Below are 24,862 nucleotides of genomic sequence, written 5' to 3' on the forward strand. Positions count from 1 at the left end.
AGTCATTGCTTTGCCAACTAACTATAACCATATAATTATAGACTGCTCAACAGTATCTCAAATTTACATACTAACAAAAAATATTCTACCATTTTAAGCAAATTTCTTCTTGATAACTCAGCACCACATTTTTCTGAAACTAAAGAATAATGGCAAACCATTTAAAAATATTATAGACATTTCTAAGCCAGCTGAGGCATTTTACTAAAGAATCTGTTGAATTCTGCAATTAGCAGCAAAGCCTTGATATAGCAGAAATGCTTTGCAAAACATTTGAAGGTATTACCTTAAAACTCAAAGAGAAAACAAATACAAGCCATGCTAAAATAATGAGATTTAATTTTTCATCCACGTGTCACTGGTTCTTTACTTTCCTCCCACAATTATTTTTGAAATTATAAACTGACAGTCCAGTTGACACAGACTTAAAACATCAAATACTACAGATTCCCCCCCACCAAAAGATGTTCCACATTTCAACACTTATTATAATAACTGACAAAATCTAGTGACTTCGATCTCAATACTTTCACAGCAAGGTAATGCAAACACTAAAAAATTATTTGAAAACTGCAATCTAGATTTAATTCACCAGAATCTGCATTTTGAAGTCATCTAGATTTATTCAATTAAGTCATTCAAATTAATTTATTTTTTTAAATCCTGTTCTTCAGTACCTGGACAGATGTCTCATCAATTTTGGACTCCTTTTTAAACTGCTGGCCTGGGAGTAATAACACTACATCTTTGTCAAGTACAGCATTCACATTAAAATTTAATAGGAAACACGATTTAGATTCTTGCTGTAAAGTTTAACGAAATTGTGACAATAACTATTTACAAATTTAGAAGATCTAGCTTAAACATTAGTCCTCTTGAGCAGTCTAGTGATTAAGAAATTCCTTTCTACAATCATTGTCTTCCACGACTTCTTGGGCCTTTTGACAGAAAGAAACTAAAAGCTAAAGCATTCACACCTACTCGAAACCTGGGAAGAAAAGAGGACGTGCAATCAAGTAATATATGAAAATTCAGAAGACCAGAGCAGGACAAGTGCACCAAAAATGCTGCAATAAAGATGGTAGCCATTTATGCATGTTCACAGATAAGTAAAATGTAACTTCTTACCAGTAGGAGAAAGATTTTCTCTTTTCTCCTTCATTTCCTTTATTCTTCTTTCCATTGCACTGCATTGATCTTTAATCTTATTAACAGGGCTGTATACAAGCGAACCATTGTCTTCAAATAGTAAAACTGGTACATCAGTTTCTACACAAAGAAATTGTATTTGTACATTAATATTTACATACTATAATAGTTTCAGGTGAAATGTCTTTTTTTTCCTCTGTAAAAATTAAGTCAACTTCATTTCTCATGGTGAGATGCATAAAAGTGAAAACAAAAACCAAAACCCATCAAGGGCTTTGAAGAAATAAAGATATTTGAATCTTAGTCCAAAGTAGTTCTTACCAGCATTAAGTGCTATCTTTTGTACAGCTAATTCTTTAGCCATCTGGTCCAGTCTTCTCTGTAGCTTTCTATCACGTTCTGGAGTTTTTTCAACAAAGTCTTTTGGCTGCATACATTTGTGCTACAAGACACACAAAACTATTAATTATATGGTATATAATTGCCAGAAGTAACTACACTTCCTATTTGCCTACCACTTTATCACTTTATTTATTATCAGTGTTTAACTCTATGCTACTTATTATCACTCCTTGACAGTCACAGATAGTTGTAGAAGTTAATGTTTTCCAAAGTGAACTTTAATATGAAATAAGAAAGAACTTAACATTTTTTTTTTCAGGTTAGATTTTAGTAAAAAGGAGACTAAGTCACCATCTTTCCTTTTTTTGCTTGTAGCAAAGCTAAGGCTTGAAAGATTTTTTTTTTTTAAATACCAGGATTTTAGGGTTTGTCACAACTCGGTGAAACATAAGCCATGTTACAGTCATGTTTTTTTGATTAGTTAATCATTATATCATTTTAATTTAAGTCTTCATTTCTTTATTCACCAATATAAAAACTCTACTTCTATCATCCTTTCTGCAGGTAAGATGTCACATCATCACAGCTATAGCCTGCCTTTAAAAACCTACTCAGATGGACAGGTAGAGTTTACCTAATGTTCTGAAAATAAACAGTTCAAATCACAGAATCATTAAGGTTGGAAAAGACCTGTAAGATCATCAAGTCCAACCATCAACCCAACACCACCATGCCCACTAAGCCATGTCCCACAATGCCACGTCCACACGTTCCTTGAATGCCTCCAGTGATGGTGACTCCACCACCTCCCTGGGCAGCCTGTTCCAATGCTTGAACACACTCAATCTAAACCTCCCATGGTGCAACTTGAGGCCATTTCCTCTTGTTCTATCGCTAGTTACATGGGAGAAGAGACCAACACCCACCTTACCACAATCCCCTTTCAGATAATTGTAGAGAGCAAATGCCTGAGGTCAGGAAGTCAAGTTCCAACTTTATATTTTACTACTCTAGGCCTATTTAAAAAAAAATAAAGTAAATAGCATACTCACTTTTTTGATCAGTAGTGGTAATCCTTCATTAGTGTTTACTGCAGGAAATAAGGATTCATCAACATGTACTCCAGTTTCTCGACACCTGTATAATAAATTAGAGCAGGTTTGGTGGGGGTTTTTTTGGGGTTTTTTTTTTGGGGTTTTTTTTTTTTTTTGAGTGAGAACCTTTATTGCAAAAAGAGTTGTCTGAGCCCTGTAATAATGAAACACCAACCCTTCCTAAGTTTGTATCTTTAGCATAACTACTGTAATGCTAAAAAAACCCCAAATCTTTCTATTACACATCAAAATTAGGACATGATACAATTTTTTTGGTCCTAATGATGCCCTCTGAATTGCTGTTCTGAAACTCAAAGACTCCCACTCATATGTTATTTCCCACGCATTCAAAAATCACTGTATTAAGTCCTTTGGGCCAGATTCTCATGAACCTCAAATCTTGCCCTGACTTTTGTGAGGACTGTAGGCTTTCATTGTTCACCAGCTAGTGAACTTAACCCTAACTTAGCCACTGTGATGACAGTAAACTCCCAACTACAGTCTACAGAATGTCATGGCAGGGGATGGGCAGGAAATTTTTTCATTCAGGCAAATGAGGAAGGAGGCTTCATCTAATCCTGGCTTTTACATCTTACCCATTAGTCTCAGTTTTCTGCCTTCTCTTTGTATATGCAATGCTAAAACCAGCCTCTTATTGAGAAGCAATCTATATTTATGCAAACTTTTTTTTTATTTTCAAAACCAAAAATCCAACTGATACCATACCCCTAGTTTTTCCTGCCTTTTCATATTCAAAGACTGACTTGAGAACAGTAGGACTAATGTTATCTTGGAATATGATACAATCTACTGTATTTGTGAACACTAAGGATGATGTTGAAACAAGAATTTGATTATTAATACATAAATTAGAGTTCTTTTGATCAAACTGAGTAAATACAGTTTTATTCTCAAACAATAAAAAATAAAACTGATTATGGGAAAGACTATGGAACCTTAATAGACTACACTAGAATTGCCCCAGAAGTCATTCAAAACTGTGATTCTAGTGACACCTAGTGATCTAACTGCTATAAAGTTTGTATCTGTAGAATTACAATCTAATGCTTACTCAGTTTTGAATAAAGAAGAGCCAAACCACTGCATGTATTTGTCAAACTAACTGAGTTTAGAGTTCTCTGGAGCATCAAATAGAGATTATATTCAACATGCTGGACTTCAGTGGCTATTATTAAATTCGGGATAACAATCAGCATATATGTAGGTGACATTAAAATTTACATTAATTCAAAGATTTCATTGATTCAGAGAAGCTAAACAGAAGAAAATTTGAAAATATAAGAATTTTTTACTTTGCAGTCAAATCTGAATGTAAATTATTTATCTATCTTATTTGTGACATGAGTGAGTTACCGTTCTAAAAATACACAGGTAGATCTTCCCAGTTATGGGTTTGATTTGGAAGTATTAAGTGTTCTCAATTTGGACACAGATTGCAGCAATTCTATCTTATGTAGGGTTCTCTTTGTTGTTGAGTTTTGATTTCTTTTAGGTTGCTCACTGAGGTATTTGAGTTGAAGAAGCACTAAAAGAATTTTTTTCAACAATCCCAAAGCTGTCACTCATTTTGCATTAAACTTACAATTTATTTGCATCAATCTTTTAGCAAGTCCACGATTTTATGTCTAACTTTAAAAATAGTGCACATGTACTGTTCTTAAGAAAACAAAAAAGGAAACAAAACACTTTTTTATTAAAACTAGATTTACTCTGGAGTTATGATTTTTTTAATTTCAATTGTTATCTTATTTTAAAGAGTCTTCTTCCCAATCAAATTACTTCCTATTAAACTGTAGAACTGCATTCAGTTTAGATTCAAATAGATGCTCATACTATAAAGCAGAAGCTTCCAATACAACTTTGAGGCAGATCATTGGAGAGAGCACTGGAAATCCAGTAAGAGTTCAACAATGCAATGTTCACTAAATACTGCACAAACCCTTGTACTCTAATAATTTGTGCTGGTTTTTAATGGAGAAAAGTGAGTACTATAGTATTTTTCAAATCATAGGGCATGTTCCTCCGAGAGGCTCAAGCACTGCTCGGGGGAAGGTAAGACTCATGTACACATGTAACAGTTTGGAAGTAGAGGTCCACTAGCTGTTAAGTGGGAGAGCATTTGGCAGAAAGCAGAAGAGTCAGGAAATGCTGGAGTAATTGTTTATTATTTGCTTCCTTGTCTGGTGTTTTCAGAGCTCAAACATCAAGAAGCAGCATCCAGATTAAATACCATATACTGCAGCATCCTGTTTCTAGTATCAAGATTCCCAAGAGCATGTAAAAACATGAAAACAGCCAAACATTGCCAGTTTACTTTGCTATGTTCCACAGATTTCTGTTTTAGAGATTGTCAGATGCAATATTGTATTTGTTTTTTTGAGAAAACGAAATGTTTAACTGCTTCAGCATTTTTTTAAACCCATGTAAATCTTTGCTGACTGTGATTCTGCAACAAGGAGTTCTACAGCCTAACTATGTTTTGCTAAAAAACCATCATTTACTGTTTTCTCTGAATCTGCCTCCAGACAGATTCAAGTGATGCTTTCCAATTCTTCTACTGGAAAGGAAAACATACATTCATTCCCTATTCAGCCTCTCCATATGAACTTTTGTGTTCACAAGAGTCTCTCCCCCTCCACTCCCACTTCTTTTCCAGGCTGAAGAATTCTTGACTCTTCAATCACATCTTGTGAAAAAACTATTTTATAACTTCAGTCATGCTTATTGCCATCCTTTCGCAACATTCCATGATAAAATGCTGTCATCCCACTACATGAGGTTTTATGTTCTATTTAATTTGATTTTTGACTAATGCTGATGTAGTAATGCCATTAAAACATTTACTGTAAGTCCCAAAAATCTTAATTTTCCCCTCACACAACGTGATGACCATCTTCCTTCTGATACACTTAAGAGGACTTATGCTTTAAATAGTCTCCTTGACAGCAGCAAGAATTTTATTCCCTTCACTGTCTTAGCTTCCCCTTAACAGAACTTCTTCCATTTTAAGTAGACTCCTTTTTGAAGTTGAGCACTGCCACAGAACATCTTTGGTTTTGCTTTTCCAGTATGAACACTGATTTTATACTGTGGCCATACTTACAAGAAGGTTCTCTGAAATAATTTGAACAACCATCCACAAACCAATTAAGACCAAGCAATACCCAAAATATTTGTCTTGACACTGCACTCCACCAGGAGTCACCCAATCCCCAGGGTACACTAGAAAGTTGCCCTTTACTATTACATTTCCTAAAATGACATTTCACAGCATTTCTGACCATTCTGACAGTGTTCCACTTGCTATTGAATGGAGCAGCTGGTTAAATCAAGCTTTCTTTTTTTAGTAATGCAAAGAAGTCAACCCATATGAACTCTGCATTATTTGCCTACACACTTACCAGTTTCAAACTAGGCTTCCATTCATACAGGACCACTATTTTACTGGCACAGACTAATCAGTCCTTCCTGTTTACCTTGTTCCAGGGTTCAGACTGTCTTCTGCCTACCAAATTTCTGTGATTTTGATATACTAGGCATATAATCTACAGTCAGGCACTCCAGTTCCCTCATCTTATTACAAAAAACTTTAGCATGTATGCTAGCACAGCCTCATTTTCATTTTGTATTGTCTGTGCCTCATTTGAATAACCCATGACTAGTGAGACTATTCATTACTATCTCTTATGTAAGCTTCTGTTGCTCCTGACCTATACTTTGCTCAAGGATATGATATTCCTATGAATGCTACCTAGTGTATACATCAGTCTAAGTTGTATGTTCTTTTGTACCTTTTGGCATTAACTTTAAACTAAAAGGCAGAAGAAAAATATTACAGAGAAGTTCAATCATAATTCACAGCTTGGGTGTCCCCCTCTCCACACCCAATAAAATACATCTCTCTATTTCAGATGATTTCACCAGTTCCAATGAACCTCATCTTCTAAGCCATATAGCAAGACCTTCCCTTGTCCAGAGCATGATACTAGGAACACTTCAAAAAAATACCAGGAAGATGCTAGCCTTCTCTTTCCTACCAAACAGCTTAATGTTTCCCTTTCTCTTGTCTTTTCCTTTGTTGCTGGTATCCAGCAACAGTTAAAAGGTTCTTGAGGCTTTTACACCTGGATCTCAACGCTCCATGCTGTTCCCTACAGAGACAACTGGATATGTCTGAGCTTTCTACAGCGTTCATTCACTCAATACCTTCCAGTATTGCAGAGGAGACTCTTGGGTTGGAACTGCTATTACAGAGACAATATTTCTATATGACACATCCTAGACTCTCCCCTGTAAGGCTCTCTCATTCTTCTTCCATTGCACATGCTACTCACCTGGACTTCTCTGGGATCCTTTTTACTATAGCACACCCAAGTCCTGAAATAGTTTATAGTTCCTGTGACTAAGGTTTCAAATTCCCTATTTATACACTTAGCCATCTGAAGAGCATATTTAATCTTACTACCAAAGATTCCTACTGAAATGACTGTCATTCTCATGCACTCAGATAGCGCCAGGTCACAGAAAGATATATTCACATAAAAAAAAAACCACTAAAAACTTTGCGTCACTCATTCTTGAGAACTTAAAGCATTTCTTCCTCGGTGTTAAAGCTGGCTGGGCAGTGCAGCTGTAACTTCTATACGCCATATTCTTAAAAAAAAAGTAAAATCCTACTTCTGCAGAACGGCATGAATTTCTTGTTTGGTTAATGGACTTGCATCACAAGTTTTGTGGTTGTACTCGCCTACATTTAAGTAGCTGCAGAGTTCAGTTTTGCCCCTCCCTTATTTTTTTTCTTTTTTACTTTTGCACTTAGCAGACTTCCATATCTCCATGCATATTACAATTGGCATAGGAAAGGGCCTCTTTACTTGACTTTTATTCTAATTTCTATCATTACAGCAATTTATTGATTGGAGTGTTTAACACATACATATTCTTAAACACTGTAAGTGTTTTTACATTTCATCTGAAATCTAACTTAGGCCTCACAACCACTTTGTAAACTCAGAGAAGCAGCTATGGACTAGTAAATGCTCATGGATGGGATGCACAGCTCAATTTTTTTTTTTAATTTAACTTTTTCCATATGGTAGCTGAGAATCTTCAAGCAGTGCTGTTCTGAACCTGCCAAATGTCTTAAAAGCCAGACTACATATGTATCTTTTTCCTTCTTGCTAGGAGATACTCTGTCTACAGGAGTTAAGTTGAGAAACAGTACAATGTCCCTGATGAAATATGCTTTTTCATACGTAAATGGAAGAATTCTATTCAGCATAAATATCTGGTCTTCACTGCCTATGCATGCCATCTGAGAGCAAAGGGGTGGATCACTGAATGGTTAACAAATATACTACGGAACTACTTCAAAACATTCACTTTTCAAGAGTTAACATTTTACCTTTTTATGCAAGTAACATGCTTAATAATAGGAATAATGTCATAGGAAAGTTATCATTTACTCATAGATTTATCACTATTTCATGTACATTAAAAAAACAGGTACTGTAATTAAGTTTTTAAATAAAACAATACTAGAATCCATTATCTCTGGAACGGGTCACATTCATTATATTCATGAGTACTCACTTCTCCACCCAGAGAACAGAAACTATTTTTACACCCATCTTCTGTGCTTTTCTCCACGTCGCCAAACGTCCGTCTTTGAAGACTACATGGGTCACACGCTTGTTCAAAGTTTTTGAAACCTGCAGAAGTACACAGAGAGCTCATCTTTAAGTCTGATAATCAGAAAATGCTAATGAAAACTAGCTAGGGTAGTCCATTTTTAATGTATAAACCATTAGCATAAAAACGTTTTCTAAACATTACGTCAAGAACTCTCTCGATCTTTCTCATCTTCACAAGTTGCCTCAAGCAATCAAAATTCAAGTGTCATTAGTCAAGCCAATGCAATGCATGCTAGAGGTCTAGAGTAGCATTTTGTTTTCAAACTTCTTTTCTCTAGGTTACCATTTTCATCTTGTTACTTAGCTGTATCACTAATCCTACAACATTTTTATATATGTAGCCCAACATCATTTCTTATGCAACAGCCAGTACAGAAGGTAGTTGTCACTATCCAAAGAAATGCCAAATTACATTTTTTTATTTAGCAAAGAACTCACAGGCTTAAGAAGTACAGCTAACCTCATCCTTTAAACTAATTCTCATCAATAAAGATCACTTTTAGTTTTGAGGGAAGGCTGAAGCTATTACAAACAAAAAAATTATATGGGAACACTTTAAGAAGTGAGAACTACGGAAACTTAAGTCAGTCCAGCTAATATCATACCTGACATTTTCATTGCGTTGTACATACAACTGATCAAATCTTCAGTTATCACCCTCTATTGACAACTAAGTGATAAACTTTTTAGTTCTAGATACTCCATTCTTCACAACCAAAGTTTCCTTTGTGGAGACTAAACATCCTATGCATAAAACTGTTTGATCAGTTGTTGTGATTGTTGACATGATGAGATCAGTGCAATTCACATTTTACAGTAGATTCTTCTCAGCACAGCCAAATGGAAATAGCTGTGTAGCTTTCTGAATTGCATCAGCCAGTTACACTTGGCTCCCAACATGTTGGATCTATATTTCACTTTAAGAAAACTATTCAACTTTTCCAAAAATTTCTGGTGGCAAGCTTATTGCTTCTTGGAAGACAAAAACCCATGATATTTAAGTATCTAGGTATACAGGACCAATAAGTCTTTTATTGAGTAAGTTATGACTCCAGATACAATTGCTTACTCGCTTATGCTAGTATCCGGCTCACAGCCCATGTCCTAAAGAGACAGATGCTTCATATAGCTTTGCCTCCAAATTATGGAGGAATACCACCTTATACCTCCCTCTCACCTCTCCTGTCTCCTCCCTTACCCTGGACATCCTCTGCTGCTCACCTGACCTTAGCTTGAAATGTCTGAATCAACAGTCTAGTGAAAAACTAATCTAGAGTTTTCTTTCCTGACAGTTTACTATCATGTGGCTTAGCCCAATAAAAGGGAAGGTAGTGTCTGGAATAGTGAAGGGGCAGGACCAACTCTTTTCAGTCATAGGGTTCTGCTAAATAGGCTCATCTGCCTATACCTTTCACCATATCCAGCTACTTTTTAATCAACTTGAGGAATTTTGGAGCCTTATGCTTTCTCATATTTTCTGTGAGAAAATCCTAACATCATCAGAATTCCATAGATCTGATAGCACAGCACAAAAGAACAAGAAATATTTCTTATTCTGATTAAGAGTTGCATTTGCTTTCACAATAAAACCTGTTATTCTACTGTTCTGCCACACTATCTCAGCTGAACTCTTACAGAAAGTGAGGCTTTGGTGAGATTAGCAAGATTTCCTAAATTACAGTAAGATACACCTACACATGCCCACTTAAAAAGCACAGGGAGTTCACAAAACTATTATTTAGAGCATGGCATGGGCTGTAAAAATCTCCATTAACTGGTAATAATATGCAAGAAGGGAAGATGCCAGTTTGACTTTGGTCTTTGATTGAAATTTTACAGCTGGCAATTAAACATAATTTGCACCTACAAGTCAACTATACTTGATATGGAAAAAAAAAATCACTGAGACATATACAAAGATGTATTTTTACTAGCACTTCCTGTAGTTGAACCACATTTGTAGGAGAGTGAATGGAAGAATAAAATGTCATGGTACCTTGTGTTAGAAAATATTGTAGTAACAACAGAGCAGGTGCCTACAAGTTAAAGATAACAAGACAACTTACTTGTAAACCACAGGTTTTCAACACTTAGATTTGGTTTGCCCACAATACGTGGCTAGCCCAATACTTCACAACAAATGCATGCTATCATATTAATATACAAAGAGGTTTATAGATATAGGGAGGCTTTAAACGCATTTCCCATCTATCACTAATAAGAATTTTACAGCACGTTTGTCTATTCTCAGGTCTGTGATTATCTTCCTTCCTGCACTTTAAAAACTCATACTATGAAGAAATACACATGACAAGCAGAACAAGCAAGCTGGTTTGTAATTAAGAGCTTTCCTATTCTATTTATTTCAAAATAGTTTCCTTACTTTTGCTCCCATATCAAGAAGTTGCTGTTCAAAGGTTTTCGAGTAATCTTCTGTTCTGTTAGATGACCAAACTTCTACAAATGCAGATATACCTGAATCAGAAGAGAGAAAACAACAAACAGCTAATGAAGTATATACTATGGTAAAACTAGTTAAACTGCCTTTCCAACAAAATTTTGCCTGTATACATATTCCATTCAGTAGCAAGTATAGCTTTTAATAATCTGAGTATCAGATGTTAGCAGAAGAATGTTCTTTTTGAGTATTTCTGTCGCTTAAATTAGTTGTAATGGAACAAACTTAGAAGTTTGAAACTAGTTACACAACTTTTCACTTGTTCTATTTAAAACACACTACCAGTTTAACAAGCAATGCAGTATCTTTACATGACTGCTTGCCCTTGTCATTATTTAATCACTGCTGATCTTCAGGTTAATCAAAAATTTTAAGACAAGTTGATGTAACACAAGTTACACAACATAATGAAATAAAGGTAATGGCATTATTCCTTCCCCAACCCCCCCAAAAAACTCTGCAGAAATATTACTTAACAATTTCCAATTGACTTAAAATTCCACGTAATTTATACTGAATTACCCCAAATGAAGTACATATCACAGGGGCTAATACAATTTCATATCAGCTGCTTTAAGCAAATTTAGGTATATTGTGTAACTTCCTTTATCAACAGCATTAATAATCTCTTCAAGGAATGAAGTCAGCCTTGGTAGAGGTCTTCAAACAAATAAAGAAACCCAGATGTATTGACATGCAGGGATAAGCAAGTGACTTATAACAATCCCTTCATTAATTTTATTTAGGACAGGCACTAAAGTGATCTACAGCTCCCTCGGCCGTGCCAGTTTCCCATTTTGAATGATAATCAGTAAAGTTCCAGAAAACTGGAGGATTGCCAGTTCACCAAAAACAACTTTACACAAACTGTAGGCCAGACAACTCTCATAACTCTTGAATAAAATTAAAAGTGTCAATTTAAAGGGGTCATCCTTGGCAAACATTGCTTAAGTATCTTAGTATGTATGTCCTTCTGATTCATTATTATGTAGTGTCATCTGTCTTCTTTCTAAACGAAGACCAGAATAACACTCCAACAGTAGAAGTACTTTTTTAAAGATTAATGTATTTTTCTAATTGCTAGAAATACTTTTAACATACAAGAGAAATACAGAACACAAAACACCTCCTTAGCCAAACCACAGGGAAAAATCTTATTATCAGTACTATGACTTCAGACATACATGGGAACTTAAGACAAGTCTACTCCAATACACTTTTAGTTGCGTTCAATCTACTACTGGACCAGGGCAACTTTTACCAGAGTTGCTTTTTTTCCCCTTGATTGCTCTATTGCAAAACATATTGCACTCGCATTCAGAAAACCAATACCTTCCTCTTACATCAAATATTTTAGAGCCTTCATAGTTATAATTCTCCGAGAAAAACAGGTTAGAGCATTTCAGTGAAAGTCAAGCTAGGCACTTAGAGGAACATGACTTCAAAGCTGCATGCACCTACAGTAGGATCAAAGGTATGTTTTACAATAATTAGCCAATTTTAGCTAATCAAATACACTCCAACAAAAGACAAGGCACTTTGTAGCTTTTGTACAGTGGATGAAAAAGAAAACGAGGAAGGGTTTGGAGCTTTTTTGAACTAGAAGAGCTCCGAGTAGAGCTCAGTTCTTGTAAAGGACCACTTATGCTACAAGTTGTCAGAGACAGCAGGGACAGTGGGGAAAACAAACATCAGAGGGCAACCTAGCGAGGCAGAAGTTTATGAAGACGTAGAAGAAACGAGACAGGATGAAGCCATGACTGACCAGGACAGGAAGAGCGAGGCAGACACCGATGCGTGGCGGCAGAAGGGGGGGTGCCAGCGCCGTCGCTCCCTCCCCTGCCGAGGGGCCCTCCTTGCTTACAGCCCTGCCCGCCCCAGCGGCCACACACCCCCGCCGGGCCTGCGGCCTGGCACAATCCGCGTCCCACCGGGGCAGGCCCTGCCGCCAGGCCCCGCCACCGGTTCCGGGAGGATTCGCTATTAAGCACAGCAGCCCAGCAACGAAGCTCTCTCCGTCCCGCCCCCCTCCCGCGCCCACGGGAGAGCTTCCCACCCGCGGGGGGAGCCCTGTCACGCGATCGAGCTGAAAACTGACCCGCCCCGAGGGCTAGGTCCCAACCCGGACTCAGCGCCGGGCCGCCCCCGGGAGAGATTCCGGGCGAGGAAGGTGGCGAGCGGCCACTACAAGCCGGAGTCCCCACAGCGGCCCCGGCCCCGGCCGCCAGCAGCCCAGCGGGAAGCACCGGGGAAAGGGCCGCAAGGAGACGGGGTGCCAGGGCAGCGCTTTGAAACGGACCCGCTCCAGCCCGGCGGCTCCCCTCAGTTGAGCCAGGAGAAGCGCGGCCCGGCCGCCAGCCCTGCCCCCGCACAGCGGACAAGCCGGTACCTTTCAGGACGGACTCCATTAGCGGAGCGGCGCAACACCGAGCGGCTCCGGTACCCGCCACCGTTCAAACCCGCCTCCGCGGATCGCCGCCGGGCCTGCGCACTGCTTGCGGCGCCCGGCCCCTGCCGCGCCTGCGCGTTGCGCCCGGCCGCCGCCGCTGCTGCGGGAGGTGTAGGGCCGGCCCGCCCGCTCGCGGCTGTGTGCCGGGAGTGAGGGGGTTCTGCGGCGGTTGAGCGGTTCTGGCGGGTGCGGGGGAGCCTGCGGGCAGGGCCTGGCTGGCGGTGTGAGGAACGTCGAGCGTCGTCGGTGTCGTGGCTGCAGAGGTCAAGGGTGCAAAGTAGTCTGGGGTCCTGAAGTCCTTTTTAGAAATACGTGTGCTCTGTCCGGCCGGCTCCAGCCAGGCGTAGTTCTGGGGGAGTCTCGGGCAAATGCTGTGGAAAACAGTGTTCTGAAAAGCCCAACAAGTGAGTTTTCTGTGTTTATGTTCACCATGAGAAGTCCTCAGGAGGCTTCTCTGAAGAATTTTACTTTGTAGGAAGGTGCATTAGAGAATCAGTGTCCTCTGAACTCTCTGGTGGCTCCAACTGCAGTTTCTGATGTGAAAAAAAAAAACAGAGAAAGCCAACAAAACAGGGATTAGTAAATGGGCACGGCCAGGCGGTATTTACCGAAGCATCCAAAATTACTTGAGGGCAACTGTACTATTAACTATAGTAAGTTCACCCTTATGTGAAATGGCTTTGGTGCTAGAGGGCTGGAGTGTAGCAAATGTGATACCAGAGAGAAGTAAGAGAGAGAAAACCTGATGTCTTCCTCAGGAAAAAACTGAGAGCATTTATAATAAAATAATGGAATCGGTGAGTATAAGAAGATTACAATGATAAAGAAGGAGCACATCTTTTTTAAAGGAAAATGATGTTGCACAGCTTTATTATGCAACTCACAGCTCAGAAGCACAGGCATTGCTATATGGTTGTATAAATCAGTGCTGTTCTGAAATCTTCAATGTGCAATTCTCGTTCTTCATCAGAAAAATAACGCAGCAGAAATGGAAAAACAATAGAGATGCAAAACAAGGATACTGCATAATTTCATATGAGAAGTACCTATTTAGGCAAAGACTCGTCAGCCTGAAAAAGGAATGGTAGAAGGCAGATGTGCTAGAGGTCTCTAAAATCATGAGTGCATGGAAAAGGTGGAACGTGGAGCAATGCATTCCCACTGAGAGCTAGCAGGCACCAAACGAAACTAGTAGATGGGGTCTTCTTGGAAGAGATATTGCCACGTTGTGCCTCATCAGGCTGTGGAAATGCGTTCAGAGTGCTGGCAAACCACATGGTTTCTGAAAGCAAATTCAGCAAATTCGTGAAATCCATTTTAGGGTTATCAAAAATGTACAAAAACACCTTTACCTCAATAAAGCCCTGAATTGCAGATTGCTGGACTCTGAGAACATACAGTGAACGCTTTGTGTTTTTCTTTTCTTTCATTCTTTCTCCAGTCATCTCCCACTGGAGAGACAGTGCTGACCTAAAAAGTCTTTGGTGTGGTCCATTATGCCCATTCTTACTTTCATGGTCAAGCTCAAAACTTAAATCTTGACCCCTAGGAGTCTACCAAGCAGATGGCTATACCAATGCTATTTAAGATATCTTAATCTAGTATATAATATTATAGCATCAATACAGTTTGTTTCATTTCCAGGGCATTAGTATGACCCTAGATCTATGGCATGTGTGGAGTACAAGCTCTTGGGTGCTCTGTCTTCTGAACCTGTGACAGACTTCCTTTCCCCTGTGTATTCACTATGTAAATAAAGTGACCAATCAATCTATATATATATGTTTATATGTATTTAGTTATCCTTTGTACTTCTGCCAGTATGTTACACAGCTCTTTGCTAGGCGATAATGAAGTATTTTTACAAAAGTTCTCAACCATGGCTCAAGGAAAAGGAAGTCTAGTCTTAATGCTGTGTCTATGAACACCATTGGTCTGAAGGCAATTCCAGAAGCGGAGGTAGGGGAGATTTAAATGTACGCTGTCAGACAGATTCAGTTCCCAACGTGGTTGGAGATAACCTTCTGCTTGGTGAGAGCTTTGTCATGTATGGGGATATAGAAATGATGACACTGAAGAGACAGCATTTAATCTCTGAAACTCTGGCCCCACTGAAATTAATGGGAGTCTTGTCACTGAGTAAGTGTTTCCTTAGATTCAGAACCATTTCTAAATTAGTGATTGTGGGTAGAATAAGTAGCTGTGAGCTTTCAGTTGGTGTTTGGAAACACCCGTAATGAAACTGGGGTGTTCAGGAAATTAGCAAGCAGATCTAATTCTGTTAAGCATGTGTAAATACATGAAATTCTGTTGAGCATGTGTAAATAACATCATTAGTTCAAAATTGGACACACCCACACAATCTCTTTGGATTTGTATGGGATAGGAAACTGTCTAATGTGAGACAGCTGAGATAGTACCACCATAAGAAAATGTGGTACTATCTTCACCATATCCACGCAAACTAGATGTTTTTGTGAATAGTTTCCAGCTGTGTCAGTGGGATAATGCAACTCAATCCACATGATCGAAGCTGACACAAACAACAGGATCCTACAGCTAGCAGTTCTAATAAAAGTGAAATTCGGAGAGAGGGAAATTTCAGCATAATTAAAATCCATCAATCTGTACATATGTGTCCAGGCATAATACTTAATCTAGGATACAAGACTGAAGACCTTCAGTAAAAAAACCCACAGGTTGTTTTTGGGCCTTTAAATGAAAAGTAGTAGCAGATTTTATAGGCTCTAAAGGGAAATACGCTGAAATGTATGCTCTGATTCTACACTGGTAGAGACAATGAAGAGCAGTGGCAGCAAGAAGCTGGTACAACTCATTATTGGAGCAGACTAGGACTACTCACGGCAACATGGGACTTGGGATACCCACCTTTTTATTACAGAGACAAATACATACAATGCCGGAAGTATCCCATGAATTTATAGTTTTGTCTTAAACTGTTGAAGTTTTGACCTCGCAGTTACTTCAAGCTTTACAAGAACTTCATTCTTGGATGGTGACAAAACTTAAAAATTCCACTTCAGTTAATAGCTGTCTGTTCTTGTGCCGGTATTGTCTTGTTGTCAGTTTCTCCTTAGCATTTATTGTCCCGTAGTACTTACAGAAAGTAGCAATATATTTTTGCAGCTGCTATTTTACCAGTTTGAATACATCAGGCTGTTTTTGCTGTCATGACATAATGTACTCCTGAAAATGACAACAAATGGGGTGGAAGTAAACTTAATGTAAGTGCCCTCATAATAGGCTTGTTTGGCTTGATGATACACAATTTCATGGTGTCTATAAAGCTAGGAATATAGCATAAACTGTAAGATTGACATGGTTTCTTTACAGTCAGTACTTACTAGGACATACAGGTTATAAAATGCTGCAGGTTATATTTTACAGGTTATATTATGTTGAAAAAGGAAGCACCAGTGAAAGTTACATTTCACCTGACCTAATCAAAAAGAAGTAATAGTCCCAAAGAATTAATTACTCCTGTGAACACATAAACATTTCCCAGGCATCCAAACAATCTTGAAAAACTAAAAAAAACCCTATAATGCAGTAGTTTTCCAAAATTAAGTAAAATATAAAAAGGAGCTCTATTCTCAAGTATTTCTTTAATAATTCAAAAGATTCCCTCTCAGCCAGACCTTAACTGATTGATGTAAATTGAAAGGGGTCTTTGGGATGGTATTTTGTAAGGCTGTAACACAGAGACAAGGTTAGTTTCTCAGAAACAGAGTTCAGATGGTGGGCTATGAATTACTCCCTAAGACTTGACTTACTCCCTAAGCATGTGAAAGATACCTAGAACAATTAAGAAGGTTTGTTATTATTAAGTATAGTCTAGTTTTGTGTATTTATTATTGGGGAATGGTTGGTTGGTTGGTTGGTTTTATGGGCCTGTTTCCAATGTGGACAAACAACAGTTTTAACCTTTTGTATTTTTCTTCATTGTTAAATTTCCAAGTGTGAGTCATGAGTCCCAGATAAACTTAAAAAGTTGGGGTGCATTACTTCCCCTAAAGTCGTAAATGCCAGTCTGTGTATTTAACACATGAATGCTTGTATACCAAAACATATTTGGAGTTATCTTCTCAACAATGCTACTTGACCATTACAGATGCAGAGATGGGAAGAAATGCTTGGAGGAGGTGCAAACTTGCATGTCGTCTTTATGGAGGAAGAGCCAGAAGGCAGCTCTGATTGTCCACATCAACTATCATAGTCTCCTCTGACAAAGTAGATGCCTCGTTTTCTCAGTAACCCTAACAGTTCTTGTCTGTGCCTGTTTCAGATGGAATGTCACTTTCTTAAGTAGCATACAAAATTGGACAGTGTTTCAGCTGCCATGTACCATGATGTTAATACTGGACTTCTGGATATACTTTACATAATCCACCCTAGGATCGTATGTGCCTTTTCTCAGGCCCACGTAATTACTCTGCAATAGAGTAATATTTCCAGATGATGAGCTCTGACATTGTATCTGCTTGTTTATTAGTTTCTAATTTCATTGCATTCCAATATGTGAGCTCATCCAATTGTTTCTATATTCAGGTCTGCCTCTGTTTTATTAAAGCCTCTGTTCAGGCCATCTGCAAATTTCATTAGCACACACTTTCTTTATTTCCAAACTTATAATTAAAATAGTAAGTAAGATGGGATCTTAACTGGATCTAAGAATTAATTGGAGCTACAACTGGGTCTTAACTGCTCATATAGGATCTCCATTAGAATCTTCTTTAATTCTCCCTCTGCTGTGATCCGTCTTATCCCTATCTACCTTCCCCACTTAGCACTTCTTGAACAAGCCCCCTTCTTCTTCATATGCAGTAATAACTTAACATATATTAAAAGGTTTATTAAAGCAACATAGATTTGGTCTTTGTTACCTTTGTCTAGAAAAAAATTTTCTTATGAAAAAGAGGTATACGGTAGCATGATCTCAGGAATCCTGATTTATGCAATTGAAAATTTTTGTCCCTTCCCTATGCCATACGTTGCTCCTAAATGTCTTTTCTTTTCTCCTATCCTAGTTGGTATAAAAGTCAGCAAAATTGTTTCCGACCATTTAGCACCAGGAAGACGTCTTTGAGCCCAGGAATGGCCACGTCCAGCTGGTTAGAACTGAATTTTGATGACACAGAGTAGAATTACAGGCCAGGAAACCAGCTGAAAGTGGTGTTAATATAGCTCAAAATTGGGGACATACTAGTGAAAGGAAACTCTGATGCTGCTGTTTTTCATACCACATGGTAATCTGACACACATGCTGGCAGTAGTTTGTGTTGAACGGTTGTAAATAAGATATAGGAGTCACGCCTCAGTAATCTCAGAGGCATTCTAGTCTCATTGCTTCTCCACCAGCAGAATGCCTCCTGAGATTGCCAACAGTGGCTTGTTTGTTTTCCTGTTTTCCTCCTTTGACTGATGCTTAAAAAGGCATGTTTTAGCTTTCCACTTCTGTTCCACAGAACGATAAAAGCTCTTCTGTTTTGCAGAGTAATTAAATCTAAACAGACGGGGAAATTCTTCTCTCATGTTTTCCCTGTTTCTTTTAGTATATATTATGTGGAGTATTAGTATGTATTCGTAAAACGAGCAAACAAAAAATTACAGTTCTTTTAATAGTGAAAGGATCTTTGTGAACAATACTGGGAAAAAAAAGTTGCATAAACTTGTCAGATGGATGTGTATTTATCATTGTCGAAAACCTTTACTGATAGTCTCACTCCTTATTTGTGTTTAATGGAATGTGGAAAAAATTATGAGGGACATTTATTTCTTGTCACAAAAAAAGTGTAATATTATGGATCATGTAGTCTTACAAAATTGTTGAATGTTCTCATCAACGGGATGACTGTTCATTTTCTAATGCTGATGTTCATGATCAAGAAAATGACGTGTAGTAAGTATGCGGCCTTCCTCGGGAAAGGGTAAAGCAGTTAATATTTTTTGCTTTCAACTGAGGCAGTGACACCAATTTTATTTTCTCTTTCTACCCTGTAATTTAAGAAATCACCCCTATTAGATTCACAGCTAATCTGCTGACACAACACTAGCTTTATTTTGAGTTTGTGAAACACTGATAATAGGTTAGAGACCTACCCTTGTAAGTTTTAAGTCACCCAGTAAGACAATGTCTTTGACATGCTATGACCCCGAAGGCCTATCATGGAAGAAAAACATAGCACCATGCTGAAAAATAACAGCCCATCATGTAATTGAGAGCATGACTCAACAACATGCTAATAAGCAGGTGTCTGTGTTGTTCACACTGGTGCAGAAGGCTTATGCAGCTGCCCTCTGAACAGTGTTTACCGCCTGCGGTTCAGGCTATGACTGCAGCTGTGAAGGAAGGGTGGGAAAGCCAGTTTGTCTGACCTCTGTACTAAAATTCTGTGCTGAAGGTTTGCGATTTTCCCAAGCAATGCAGAACTGGACTGCTGACCACAGGCTGCTCGCTTTTCATACAACTCTTTGTGGAGATCCAGATCTGGACTATGGAAGACAGCATTAAGGAAGGGTATCCAAAGTGCTTCATAGTCCTATTCCCACTTGGCAAAGCAGCCCAAAAGATACTGTTTAAAAACAGAAAAGGCTGAGGGGAGACTTCATTGCAGTCTACAACTTCCTCAAGGGGGGCAGTGGAGAGGGAGGTGCTGATCTCCTCTCTCTGGTGACCGGTGATAGGACACGTGGAAATGGAATGAAGCTGCGTCAGGGGAAGTTCAGATTGGATATTAGGAAAAGGTTCTTCACTGAGAGGGTGGTCAGTCACTAGAACAGGCTCCCCAGGGAAGTGGTCACAGCACAAAGCCTGTCAGTGTTCAAGGAGTGTCTAGATGACGCCTTCTGTCATATGGTTTAGTTTTAGGTAGTCCTGCAAGGAGCAGGGAGTTGGACTTGATGGTCCTTATGGGTTCCTTCCAACTTGAGATATTCTATGATTCAATGAGTCTATGAACAGATCACTATTAGGAATGCTGTCTTCCAGGATGTTATGGAGCACTTAGTTTTTAGTGCAGCAGTTATAAAAATTATTGATAGAATCAACTGGAGTTCTCATTATCTAATGCCTTTTTGTGCTGTACATTCTAATAAAATGATTGATCTGGAAAGTTGGTTTTTTTTTTTGTTTGTTTTTTTTTTTTCATTCTGCTTGTCCATTTCACAGAATCACAGAATGATAGGGGTTGGAAGGGACCTCTGGAGATCATCTAGTCCAACCCCCCCCACCAGAGCAGGGTCACCTAGAGCAGATTGCACAGGAATGCGTCCGGGCGAGTTTTGAGTATCTCCAGAGAAGGAGACTCCACAACCTCTCTGGGCAGCTTGTTCCAGTGCTCTGCCACCCTCAAAGTAAAGAAGTTCCTCCTTGTGTCCTATGACCAAGTTTGTGCCCATTACCTCTTGTCCTGTCACTGAGCACCACTGAAAAAAGACTGGCCCTGTCATTCTGGCACCCACCCCTTAAGTATTTATAAGCATTAATAAGATCCCCCCTCAGGCTTCTGTTCTCCAGGTATTTACATTTCCCCCCTCCTCTTCAAATATGTTTAAAGTGTCTAGAATAAGAGCTGCGAAAATATTTTTGCATGCCTCTACCTCTGCTTAGTTAATTTGTTATCACAGTAATTGGATGGAGGAAGTGCAACAGAACTAAGTATAACTCTCAGTACTGTTACATGTGCAAGCAGACTATAGACAAGCGACAAAAGAACAAATGAAATATGTTAGAAAAACATCCATTTATGTTCAAGCAGAGCAAACCCATTTTGGTTGTTTCTATTGCTCATCATATGTTTCTAGTCATCAGGGATCAAACTAATCTTTTATGCAATTCTAGTGAAACTATTAATGAATATGGCCCATCTAGTACTAAACGAAATAAAATTCAGAAATGGGTATAAGAAAGAAGTTAAATGGCAGATGGGAGACATGGGAGCGCTAAAGATTAACCCATTTGCTTTTCAGCTTTTTGAAGTTGGATTCAAATTTCTCCTTCAGCAAGGCAGACATAGAATATATTTGGGTCATCAGGATACAACAAATCCTGTCAGAAGAGTAACCAACTTTGTCAGACTGTTCAAAACATAATGAAACAAGGTAAAACGGTGCTCCCCAGTTACATGATCAGTGTCATTATGTAATGCTTGCAGAACACTTACATGAATTATATTTATTATGACAGTGTTTCTGCCCTGTGAGCTACATAGATCACTTCTTAGGTATTTGCCATTTGAACAGTATTTGTTATGCAATAATCCAATGGATGTGAAAATTTAAAGTGACATATAGATCTACTGGAAAAGCTGTAGAGATCCACAGACTGGAAAATACTGAAAGACACTGACTGATAACAGCACTGTTATTTGACTTTTGTAAGGAATACCAAAGTTTTAGAGCAAAGATTGTTTTGGATGAAGTCCAAGAATGAGACTATTTTGAGGTGGTTATCTAGCTACTTTAGTTTCTGTATCCTTTCATGTAATGCAGTTCTGATATATTGTGTAACACAAAGCTAGACACCATGAGATCTAAAAGATTACCTTGTTCTTGCTGTATCATGTTAATTTGCCACACATATGTTACATTTCTATATGCCTGTTGGTAAAGTTAAAAAGTTACTCTTTCATGCAGCCAGCAGTGCTACATAACATTTCCGAAACTGATTTCTGTTCATCTAGTTGAAGTTTTCACATCGTTTTTTGTTGGCTAGAAATTAAGGCCCGAGACTCATGAGGATATAATTGGCAGTAAAAGCAGTTTGGGCATGAGTAGTAGGCTCCAGCCCATGATTAGACTTTTTATGATCATTTTGGGTGCCTAAATTTCAGTGTGGCTACTGTATAGAACATTTTTGTTGTTAAGGTACAGGCCTATAGAGAAGTCACTATGGAATTCACCTGTTAATTTACAGCACAACAGCTTGTCCAGTAACTGCCAAAATGTAACTGCTTTTACCTAGAAGCAAATGAATGATTGATTACCCTTTCTCACTGACTAGTGAAAAAATGTTTACAAGAGGCAAAGTATGTACCTGAATTGTTACAGTGGCATGACAAATTCATTGCATGTCCATGGCCTGTGTTAATTTCTTTAATCTTGGTAAGTTGCTGATAGTCTTAGAAAATATCATCTGCCTTCCTCTGAAACAAGACATGTAGAGAGGTTTGGATTGAGCATCTAAAACTGTCAATTGGTTTGGAAAAATTAGGCCTAAACTTAATATTCTCAAAAATGGCAGAACATTGGGGCAAAGAGTTCATTGCACTCTCATGTAGGACTTGCAGATAGCAGCAAAATTGTATCACACAAAAAAGAAGTGAATATATTATTAGGAAAAAAGTTGCATCACTACGCTTGCTCGAATAAAAAGCAGTATATAAAGACTCAAATGGGATTGTAAAAGGATTCATGCTCTAGGAGTATACTCAGTGATGTGGAATTCATCTGCTTTGCCTTTCTGTTGGAACAAGGAGTTTTTACTGGCAATATATTGGGTTATAAAAAGGCTTTGAATGTCTCTTGAGGCTGAGAAAGAGACAAAGTGTTCTTACAGAGAGAAATCTCAGCAGCCACAAAGCTCAGGAGAAACAATAGGATGACTGAGGTCTATGTCTTTTTGAGTGAGCTCTATGTCTTTTTCTCTCTCTGTAAGGGGAGAACTTTGGATCCAGTATGTGTATGTCTTATTAGAAGCATGGAGAAAATATTACTGGGATGATGTATGCTTTCCAACAGTTTAACAAGTCTACTATAAATTAGGCTCATCATAATTCTCAGTATGGTAAATGTCAGGGGCATTTTGAACTTCACCACAACACGAAGGATAACACTTGGCTCCTCTTGTTTTAAATGCAGAGGTCTTAAGTAGTTGGGAACACAATTTTCATGCAGTACATCCATGATAAAATATCTTTGAAGGTGAAACAGGCTTAAGAAATTATCCCTTGCATACACACATGGTAATACCATTGTTGTTTACTGTCCTCTCTTAGTGGCAGTAAGCTGTTAGATGTTCATGATGCATTGCTGGCTGCGTTCAGGTTAAAGGTAATGTCTTCTCCTCCAAGTTCTATTTGTTTGATAAATATTATTTCATTTTAGTGATCTGATTCAGCGCAAGTAGGAGGGGCCAGAAGGAGTTCTTGAGCATGAGAAACTTAAATGTGCTTCATTGTTAAAGACAGCATACTATGAACTACAGCCTCATTTTTGATAGCTGTTTTATATATGGCCTCTCTTCTTTGCATTATTCAGTGGTGAACCTTGCTTTTTCCAGACTGTTGACCCTATGTTGTATGAGAAAAAAATTCAGGACTTTATTCATATCTGGCCTGAGAGAGAAAAAGGAAAATAATGTTCTTGTCCCAGACCTGTCTGTGATCATAACATCAGGATCACTACACCCAGACTATGAAGCTGGGGTGTGGCATGTATTGCTGCAAAAGTTATGTTTGATTGGTGAATACAGGAAATGTACAGAATTTGGGAGGGGGAGCAAGAATCAAGAAGAAAACTTCTGCTAGTCAAACAAGCATATTGAGTTTTAGAAAATTCGATTACATCCATCACATCACAAGAAAGAAGCACACCAGTAGATGATCTTCACATGAATCAAAGCTGATCAATGCTTCTGGTTACAAAGAGAAAATGAGGAGCATCATTAATCTGAAATGCTGCAGGGAAAGCAGTTTCTTCATTTTTTAGAACTATTCTTACATAACTTTTCAATCTCAGTTGAGTTTCAGAAGTCACCTAGAAACTAAAAAGGAAAAACAGCTAGCAATTTTTGCAATAGTTTTATTTTACATCATAGGAACATTGCTCTTGCTCTCCTGCTCTGAAAGTAGGCTATCTGATCAACAGAGATAAAGACATTATTTACTAAATTCAAGGGTAACCAAAGTGATTTGTAGATAATGACCAGAGGATTTCATTTGTGAATATAAACAGGTACCAACAAGGTAGTGTGGGGGGAGTTCATGTAAACATTTTTACTTTTTAATGTGAGAATCACAGAACCACAGAATCACTGCGGTTGGAAAAGACCTGTAAGATCATCAAGTCCAACCATCAACTAACACCACCATGCCCATTAAACCATGTCCCACAATGCCTCGTCCACACGTTCCTTGAACACCTCCACTGAGGGTGACTCCACCACCTCCCTGGGCAGCCTGTTCCAGTGTTTCACCACTCTCTCAGTAAAGAAATTTTTCCTAATACCCAGTCTGAATCTCCCCTGGTGCAACTTGAGGCCATTTCCTCTTGTCCTGTCACCAGTCACTTGGGAGAAGAGACCAACACCCACCTCTCTGCAACCCCCTTTCAGGTAATTGTAGAGACCGATGAGGTCTCCCCTCAGCCTCTTCTTCTCCAGAAACCTGCAACGATGTATTTTCAAGATGTCAGGAGATGCATCTGTTTTCTCAGTCTGGTTTAATCATTCCTACTTCCCTGTAGGATAGGAATGTTATAAGAATTAATTAGTTAATGTTTTTTCATTGCTTTTTTCCTAGCTGCCCTTGTGTCCTGTTATACTCAGCAGAAACATTTCAACTCGTTTCATTGTTTCAAGAAGCTGTAATTTATTGTGATAAAATGGTTCAGCTCTGCTGTTTTGACCAGGAGGTCA

General features: G+C 38.5%; 1 protein-coding gene across 1 annotated transcript in view; it reads right to left on the reverse strand.

The window, feature by feature from the left end:
* Positions 1–13,165, reverse strand: part of MCPH1 (microcephalin 1) — a 137,789-nt gene extending 124,624 nt beyond the window's left edge. The window contains exons 1-6 of the mRNA XM_059832862.1: positions 13,147–13,165; positions 10,683–10,774; positions 8,199–8,317; positions 2,544–2,628; positions 1,471–1,591; positions 1,129–1,269 (exon numbers count right to left, since the gene is read on the reverse strand). Of these exons, the coding sequence (XP_059688845.1) occupies positions 1,129–1,269; positions 1,471–1,591; positions 2,544–2,628; positions 8,199–8,317; positions 10,683–10,774; positions 13,147–13,165 (577 nt within the window). The remainder of the gene's footprint in view (positions 1–1,128; positions 1,270–1,470; positions 1,592–2,543; positions 2,629–8,198; positions 8,318–10,682; positions 10,775–13,146) is intronic.
* Between the last annotated feature and the right edge of the window lie 11,697 nt (positions 13,166–24,862).

The sequence above is a fragment of the Gavia stellata genome, chromosome 2 (genome assembly GCF_030936135.1).
Source record: "Gavia stellata isolate bGavSte3 chromosome 2, bGavSte3.hap2, whole genome shotgun sequence".
Taxonomy (NCBI): domain Eukaryota; kingdom Metazoa; phylum Chordata; class Aves; order Gaviiformes; family Gaviidae; genus Gavia; species Gavia stellata.